The sequence below is a fragment of the Bombus bifarius genome, unplaced genomic scaffold (assembly GCF_011952205.1).
Source record: "Bombus bifarius isolate JDL3187 unplaced genomic scaffold, Bbif_JDL3187 scf7180000008140, whole genome shotgun sequence".
In the NCBI taxonomy this organism is placed as follows: domain Eukaryota; kingdom Metazoa; phylum Arthropoda; class Insecta; order Hymenoptera; family Apidae; genus Bombus; species Bombus bifarius.
The window spans coordinates 1,849,111-1,859,148 of NW_022884468.1; the positions used below are offsets into that span (position 1 = coordinate 1,849,111).

The 10,038-nt window shown below is 29.0% G+C and overlaps 1 protein-coding gene across 1 annotated transcript; it reads left to right on the forward strand.

Annotated features, from left to right (window-relative positions):
- Positions 1–5,235: 5,235 nt before the first annotated feature.
- Positions 5,236–8,451, forward strand: LOC117208578. The gene is made up of 9 exons (XM_033449808.1): positions 5,236–5,354; positions 5,425–5,558; positions 5,633–5,790; positions 5,878–6,043; positions 6,125–6,380; positions 6,465–6,602; positions 6,691–8,009; positions 8,095–8,196; positions 8,301–8,451. Exons 1-9 carry the CDS (start codon positions 5,330–5,332, stop codon positions 8,388–8,390), a joined length of 2,388 nt encoding a protein of 795 aa, XP_033305699.1. The 5' UTR covers positions 5,236–5,329; the 3' UTR covers positions 8,391–8,451.
- Positions 8,452–10,038: the final 1,587 nt, after the last annotated feature.

The following is a 10,038-nucleotide window of genomic DNA, read 5'->3' on the forward strand; positions in this document are numbered from 1 at the left end:
GTATTTCTATTATTCGTAATTAATAAAAAAAGCAATTTTTCTTATAGGCTAGAAAAAATCCGAAAGTATTAAATATAGTTCAGATTTTTGCCAGTAAATGCCACCTCGTCTTAGTCGTTCTCGAAAACCTATAAATTTGCATTCACTGTAAGCATTTTGAGTTATGTTCATGGATAAAAAAGAGTGATTTATTAGAAAGAAGCAGTCATAAAATACTTAATATTAAGATAGAATTTAAAAAAGTATTAAAAAGATAGTATTAAAAAACAAAAGATAGTATTAAAGTTACAAAATTCTAATTTAATATACACATAAAAATAAACATTCTTATTACAATTGTGACTTTTAAATAGTTTTCTTAAAAAATTCCGATTCTAATTGTAAATAAAATTGTGTAAGTCACATATACGAATTATACGATTTTCAAATTTTGTTATCTGAATATGAAGTTGACAAAACTTGTAGTTCATAATGCATATAAAAAAAGCTTCACATGTGTCTATTTATTAATCTATTTAATTTTTCTGATACTAAACATCACAAATATCCACATACAATAACTTTAAGGAACTACATTAGAAACTTGCACTAATAAGTTCATTACTTTCCACAATTATTATTTAAGTCTCATTGATATGTAACAATAATAATTTATTGTAAATTCCACGATCAAATTTCAAATATCCCACACGACATATACACGCGAGAAATTAAACCAATTCGCATCATGCTATTAATAATTTTCGTTCACATATAAATTGTGATTTTTGGTAGATAAAGTGAAAAGATAGAGGATCGTTTGTTGAAAATATTATAGCAATCACATCAGGAAAATGAATAATAAAGTGATGGTATTCACCGTATAGAGGGCGTCGGTAACTCGGTCAAATTAACATTCTCTAGCTGACACTGCGTTAATTGCAAAAGTTTTCTTGGGCGATGAAAGTGATAAAGTGTCGACTAAAGCTATGGCTGTGTAAAGCAGCCTGCATAACAGGGAGATCGTTGTCGAGTACGGTAGAACTTTTCATCGTTGCGAATAAAAGTAGATCAAGCTTCAGTCGCATAGAACAGCGAGATTAAGAAACGTCTCGAGTGAACACTTTGAAATACGATAGAGGTCAATGCCAATCCCTTGAGGGATTCCTTTTACATCAAAAAGTATTTTCGTTTTCTTGAATTTATTGGAATCGACGGAAATACAAAAAAAAATCGAAGTAAACTTTGTAAAAATGAATCACTTATTAAGCTGTAGATTATATTAACGTTTTGCGATTTTTCTAAATTGATAAACGTAAATATGACGCATCGAACTTTTGTATTGGAAAATCATGTCGATCTTTTTATACCAAAGAATCAAGTACGACCTTTTGTTCCTATTCGTTTATTCTAACTATATAGAGTTTGATGTTTCTCTAATATTCCTTGTTATTGATGCATATGTTGTGTCGAAGCAATTATTTAAATAATACTTTCGACGAAACTGTTACAATTTTATCTTTATCCGTTTTGAGAAAATGACTGAAAAAGTTAACGAAATCAGTGGATAATGTATTTGAGATAGTCGTCATTACTTAAAATAAAAATACTTCTGACAGGAAATGAATTTTAAATACTAATACAAAATAAGAAAGCGATAACAGAACAAACGAATGATATTTTGTATCTATTGTTCACCATAAAATACATGGGAGCGATGTATAACACAAGAAGGGTCATGAGGGATCAGACTCTGGATGCCTACCCAGCCAACGGTCTCGTTAATTGCTATGACACAATTTCAGGTTCATGATATGTCAATAGCTAAGGGAATTAGGGTTCTATAAATGCACATGCTTACCAAATGTGAATTAATTAATGACTTTCAACGCCCGACTTACAAGGACAATGCACCTTTGCTGATAACTCTAAAAGACAACCGAACTTATCGATCTACGTATATACCGAAGATCTAAATTTTTAAATGACTTAACAAATTGGTAAAAAATTAGTATATCGACATTAATTTTGGAAATACATTTAAATATCCATACAGGGTGGTTGGTAACTGGTGGTACAAGCGGAAAGGGGGTGATTCTACGCGAAAAAAGAAATCGGAAATATAGAATAAAATTTTCTTTTTATTTTTTTCTTTTTTAAATTTTTCCATCGAGACAACGATCTACGGTGAGATCCGTTATAACGTACCCCACGCGTATCGAGCGATAATTCGAAGTCGATTTTCTCGAAAACAAAGCCTCAAACGAAAAATATTTATTGTATATTTTCGACTTCTTTTTTCGCGTAGAATCACCTCCTTTCCGCTTGTACCATCAGTTACCAACCACCCTGTATATTGGCATATATTACTTCTGGAAAGTTAGGGATTGATTAATGGTTAAATACAAATGGTTCGGCTATAAATACTCATAAAACACAATTAACCGTAACAATCATTGTATATATGTAAATATCTTGTTCTTGTAGTAAAACAATGGACAAAATACGGATCATAATGTGTTCGGCTAGTTTCAAACATAAATTGATATCTAATAAATATTACTTAATAGCACTATCAGTGACTAATTTCTGAATGAGTTCACATATTCATGAAATCGACCATTTCATATTATGCAATAACTTATCTAATATTTCACATTATCTTAAAACATGATTTCTCGGATTCGGATACTTCGGTGGTTAAATGAATAAGCAACTTGAAGGGATGCTACGATACCAAATTACGAACTCATATGCAGCTGTTGTACTGTTTGAATATTTAACGATAATTGGATTTAGTATCTCGATTTGAACATTCGGGAAATTTGTGCATGATCTGCACCCCTAATGTTCGTTAACTCTCTTTCAGTTAGTTAAACACATAGTATTTTCGCAAACACATATATAGATCTGTACGGCATTTCGAATAGCGCTGTCTCAGTTGAAAACACTTTTAATGAGTCGATCAATATTCGTACATACAACGAAATCGGCCCCGAGCTCTTCAGTTTAAGCCTACTGAAGATCCATTTACATACATGAAGCGTTACTTCCATGCTTGTTAACCTCCTTTCTTCGTAGTAGGAAATAAGCCAAGAAGATGGACTTCGCGAAGCAATTCGTCGAGGATCATTACGTAACATGAAGGTATATTAATATTTGTGTCCGATATTCTATTAAATGTAGGACTACTCTACATATCCTCAATAAAATTTTTATATATTTTTGTATCGTTATTCTTTTTTATGACATTTATAAGCTTATTTTTCCAAAGATCGTAGTTTCGCTTAAAAATAAACTGAAAAAAATAATTAGAAATAAGAGCAAGAAATAAAAATAATTCTGATAAGTAGAATTACACAAGATGGTGCGTAAAATGTGTTGAAATTTAATATAAATCATGATTTATTAACTAATGTCCATAAACACGTTTTTATATAAACATATCTCTGTATTAAAATATCTTTGCTTACACTGTCGTAGTTTTTAAAATAAAGCATCACAGAATAAACCTTTATCTAAACTGAGCTAAGAAGGAAATTGCTGTGCTCAAACAGCCTCTCTTCCACCTATCTGACTGCTGTCACCCTCTTCCTTCCCAGAAAACTAAAACTGACATTAAATGCTATCTCTTCCATAAATTTAAATCTATTATGTATATGTAGAAACTAATATTTAAAATATATATTAACCAATTAGGAGATCATGGAGAAAAGATTAATATAGAAATAAAAAGAAATAATCCGTTGATCTTATTACCTTTCACCGTTGATGAAATGTATTTCTTTGAAAAAAGAGAATGTCTAATGAATTATTATAGAGAAATTCTTTGAATAGAGGATATCCCCTGAACTTCCATCTTGCATTCTATGTCTGCAACTCAACTATAATTATTAAAATTTGTATTCCTGTCTTCTCCTAGAATATACATTCATACACGAGTGTACTCGTATTCCTTAACACATTCGTTATTTATTATCAATAGAAGCTTTTTTTTAATTAAAATTATTTATATGTAACAGAACTTCATCCTTACAATTTACCTTTAAGAATTGCAAATTAAACCATTTATCCTTCTTAAAAAGGTACTCCATTTTCATGATGTCATATAAATTTATCGATTACTCTTACTTAGTCCAAATGCAGCATATTGAGGTCATAATGACTCAAGATATATTTGTCGAATTATAGGAAGATGCGCTCGTTATAATATGTGTTTGTCTTTCTTAACGATAATAATTGATTTACATTCAAATTTAACACTACGTATTCAGCAAACTGCTCTGCGATTTTATAATGTATTTTTTATAAGTATATACAATTATTTAAAAAACACATACATATGTACTCATAAAATAAAAATCTATAAAATATCAAAAGGTACGATATATTTAATTTGTGTTTTAAGCGAATTACCAGCCGTTATTACAAAGATTAATATTACAGAAGATAAAAAATTATTTTTATTCATACGTGAGCGTGTGCGCGCGTGTGTCTCGATCACAACAATTTGTATACTACTAACGGACTCTATTCACGATATTGTGAAACTACTCTTACCATTTTCATATCACATGCGATATTACCGGCTCAGTCTACAGAAATGCATATGCATTTATGAATGTATGAATGTACGTATATATAAGTTAAGTTACTTTTGCTATGCTATTTCTAAAATAAAAATAATAAATTTGTTAAAATAATTCATTATTTCGTATTGTTACTTTTTATTTTATTTTAAATCAAATGTGCCCAAGTCTATATCATATTCATAACTTCATAATTACAATTAATTTGAACATTTAAATCCCTGTCATTGTTTTATAAAATTGTTATAATCTTATTCTATAGTGTATTAGTAAGGTCACAAATAGAAATACCAACAGGGCTCTGGGATTCATACTTAAGAGCGTACTGATATTGTTATGTCTATTTTATTTTACATCTATACTTTGTTTGCAATGAAAACCTTTTGAATTTTGAACAAAAAGAAATTTTTAATAGAGGTCTCTTTGTTTTGTACTAAATAGAGCTGATGAACTGGTACACTGAATTGATACAAAGAAAATTTAATTAATCATTAATTTTATCTAATCAGGCATAAAAACTGATGCCACTCATTGATTAGTGTTACATTATCATATTTACTGCACGAATATCATATTCTTTTTCTATTCCCTCTTCGTTTTTCCAGTTCGTTCATGCACGCACTCTATCTTTATATATATATATCCATGGTATAAACATGCATACCTAACCAATATGCCGTATGCCAGGCTATGAGCGAGTCAACTTATTGTAGATGTGTGAACTAAGTCAATTAAATGTAACTTTATAATTGTTGATTACAATGTGGTACTTGGTTAATGAACAAGGTACGTTCTGTTATCGATTAAGTAATAGATCAATCATAAATGACAATGTTATTCCAGCTTTTGTGTTTAGGTGTCCGCATATATTTAAAACCAAATCAAGAGACGTTAATCGGCAGGAAGAAAGCTGACATTGTTTTGCCAAATGATAAATCAATCAGCAAGGAACATGCCTCAATTAGCGTTACAAAATTAGAGGAGATAAGGGTATTTTTAAACAGGAAAATATAATATAATAAGAAAATGCTGTTTACAAAATAAAAATTCTTACATTGTTTCAGAGTACTGAACCAACATCTATATGTAAACTAAAAGACTTAAAGTCAAAATATGGTACTTTTATCCTTCATGAACGTGACATAATACAACTAACTGAAACTGAATGTATTTTAAAACACCAAGATACAATAAGATTTGGTTTACAGAACCATGTATTTAAGTAAGTTTTGGTTTTTTTACTTTTTTTTTATCTAAAAATGTTACATATAAATATAAGTCTTCTATATGGAGGAAATTTACATATTAGGGTGATAAATGTGCCTATAATAACAACAGTATCTACTTTATGTGATAACGAGATAGAAAGATTAAAACAACTGATGGAAGAAATTGATGGTGTAATAATTACTGACAGCGATTGGAGAAGGGCATCCACTTATTTAACAGTAGGAAATGCTATCTTAACACTAAAGGTATTTTCCTTGAAAAAATTTTTTAATTTGGGTAATTTATTTTCTAATCGAATGTGTATTACTAATTTGGATATATAACAGCTTGCCTCTGCTATGGCTTCTGCTCTACCAATAGTGACAATGAAATATTGGGACGAAGTTAAATCTGCAATAGATAATGGTCAGCAACTTCCAGATTCAAATAATTTTGTTCCACCAATTAGTGAACCATTAATCGCTAAAAAAAAGGTATTGATTTCTCCAAACAAGAAAAGAACAACGTTATTTGAAAATTTAACATTTATACATTTTAGTACAACTCAATATAGGAAATATAAAAAAATCATTAGAATAGCAGGTAAATACCAAAAATTGAAAATTGTATCCATGACTTATCTGAATAAAATATTAAATACTGTTCTTAATAAAAAATATATTTTAGGTGGAATACCACAATTATTTGAAAGAGCAAGCCTAACAACTACAGAATTTTGCAGTCCAAACGTGATTGTATTACAATATTCAGACAATGATTCAACACAGATCACGGAAAATATTTTCTGTACATATCATTCAATACGTAAGTGATTATTACACACTATAAAATAATTTGAGCGTTATCTTTTATTGGTCATATGTACTTAATTATCTTGTGCTTTCTTCTTCAGAACAAGCATTGAAAGCAAATAATTATAGAATGATAGCTGAAGTTGAAATTTGTCTTGCAATATTGCATTGTTCGACAGAAAAATATTGCAATCCTATGTATAAATTCGCAAAGCTTTTAAAAAGATCGGAACGAAAGAATGATTCATGTGAGATTTTAAATCTTGATACACAAGATGAAACAGCCAAAGTGTCAGCATTACCAACTTTTTCGTTTTCGATATCGACACCCGTAAAACACCGTATTATTCCTGAAACATTGGATATCAGTCAAGAACCATTACCAAATGTAAGTGGTGTTGTCATACAACCTACAGAAGAGCAAAAATATAATAAAATACAATGCATAAGGAAAACTCCTAATGATACTTCAGCAACAGAGAATGTGCAAGTTACACGATCAAGAGTAATTTCCAACGTTTCGGCAACGACATCCGTGAAAATAAGACAACGTGTTATTCCTGAAACATTGAGTAGCATCAGTAGTCAAGAATCACAATCAGATGTACATTATATTTTCACACAACCAACAGGAACACAAAGATATAATGAAATACAGTGCATAAAAGAAACTCCTACTGATGCTTCAGCAACAGTGAAAAATGTGGAAGTTACACAACCAAAAGAAATTTCCAACCTTTCAAAAACAACATTCGTGAAAGTAAGACAATGTGTTATTCCTGAAACATTGAGCAGCATTAGTAGCCAAGAATTACAATCAAATTCAAATTTTGCTGATACACAACCTACAAGAAAGCAAAAATGTAATAAATTACAATACATAGACGAAACTCCTAATGATGCTTCAGCAACAGAGGCAAGTATGCAAGATATACGATCTAATGAAAACAATTCGACTTTTCCTAACATGTTCTCACAAATCATTCGATATTCTAACCATGATAACCAGAATTTACACAAACACGGTAATATACTGGATAAGAGACAATCAAAGGAAGTAATAATCTTAAGTGATGATGAAATTGAACTAAAACCAGTACAGCAAAATAAAAATAATAACACGAATTCTAATAAAGATTTCATACATAATACATTGAATAATATATTTAAGACAAGTAATTCAAGAGATGAAAATAGGCAAATGCAACAAACAGCTCGATTAACTGATAATCGTATAGCTGCCGCAAATTTAAAAGAAATGTGTGAAGTCAATAAAAAAATAGAATTAAAAAATGTGCGCCCTGTAACACTAGAAGTAGAGAAAAAGCATAATAAAGAAACGACATGTTCAGAAAATTCAATTACACCACATACAACAGAACCAGTAAATACACCTGAAGATTCTCTTATATGTTCTGTGGTAAGTTTAATAGATATATAACTTTCATTAAAAAATTCTAAAGTAGGGGATTCTACTGTATATCATTTTTACTTCAAAATTTCAGGAAAAAGAAAAAAGGAAACATAAAGCACAAAATGTTATAAATTCCGCACTAAAAAGTAATTCATCACTTCGAGCTCATCTTAATTTCAAAGTGTTCAAAAAGGTAAATTATAAAATGCTTTTAGGCTGTTTTCTATTTAGAAATATTGAAAGTAATGTAAGAATATTAAAAATAATAAGAAATATTAATAAGTTTTATTAATTTAGGTTCCTGCTATAGTTCCTCAGAAAAGGATAAAAATCGATAATATGTATGTATGGAACAAATATAATACAACAAATGAGAATTTATGTTAAAATATAAAAATTATATTAAACTTCGAAATAATGTTTTTATGTTGTAGAGAATATTATTTTTCTAATTCGAATTGTAAAGAAAATGTAATTTCTATATTAATTTAATTTATATTATTTTCTTTTATAATATATTATTATTTAAAATAATTTCATGAGTACCTTAAACATTAAGAATTACCGTATTTAAGATACGACTGTGTAAATACTATATATATATATATATATAGTATATATATGTTGAAAATCAAATACATTATGTTTTTATATTTTAATAAGAAAACGGTTCTATAATGATAGTATGTACAGCATTATTCATTTAAATCTAACATACATCATCTAGGATCTGCAAGAGAACGCCAATAGCATAAAATTACAACACACGTCACATATATGCATTGCACTCTCACTACTACAGTTATGTGCCGATGTTACAAGTATAGAGTTATATAAATGATAGATGTGTGTATGTATGTATGAATGTATGTATTTACATAGCTTGAATTGCAGCCATAGAACTTGAAGTTTGATCACAGAAAAAAATTACATTTATCAATCGACATCTTTCTCACTAAATCTCACAGCATTTAAAGCACAGAATTATCCGATGTAACAACATGTAACGCTCTTTCGCAATCAAAATTAATTAGTGAACTCGAAAGGAGTAAACTTTACTTGTCTCTAATTGTAAGCAAAGAACTTATAACTAGCTAACTAAATACATACATTTATATCTACAACTTTTTAAAAAACTGTAATGTCTAAAAATTTAAAAATACACTTTGTCTATATAAATATTAAAAAAAGAATTAAAGACCGTTACTTTCGTGAAACTAGTGAAACTATAGAGTGTGCAGTCGCTAATTACTAATTACATACCGCGATATTCGATTATGTCATCGATATAATTTCTCGTGGTCGATAGATTGATGGCGTCTTGGAAAAACGTTAGTTTTACGCGGGAAGTCCAGCGAAACGGAACATCATCCAGATCCCATTAGGTAAAAATTAAAATTATTAGTTTTAAAATTTCTTTCTACATTGTCGAATATGTCTATTAATTAGATTAAAGAAATATTAAAGTTACATATCTGTAATTCAATCATGGAAGTTGATAAAAATAGAGCAGGCGAAATATATATCGTGAAGAGCAAAATGAATTTGATGTATATCTTTTCGTACTGTACGATTTAAGAGGCCAAGGAATAGTCGAATATAATTAACATAATTCTTAATATCCTTAATAATTGTATTACTGTGATGCTTTAATATATAATCTCATATTAAAAAGTAAAGTAGAATTGTGTGTGTAAAAATGTATTAGATTTACATATTATATTCTTATTTATTTATTAAATAAATAATTGTTGATTAACGGTATATTATGATAACTAGTAAAAATTAGAAGTTTGTAATAAAATTCCGATGAATCCGTAATTGATGCTATTACAACAGTAGATTGCTATTATTTGCTATATGGAGATTAATATTACAATATTAATCTTATACGAATCACGATTTTTATATGTATCATGTTTAAGTATTCTTGATTGACAATCCTTGATAAACATGATTTTTAGCTACTACGCAATATAACTGTTTTTGTCACAAACTGGCATTTGATATATATATCAAATATACATACACACAC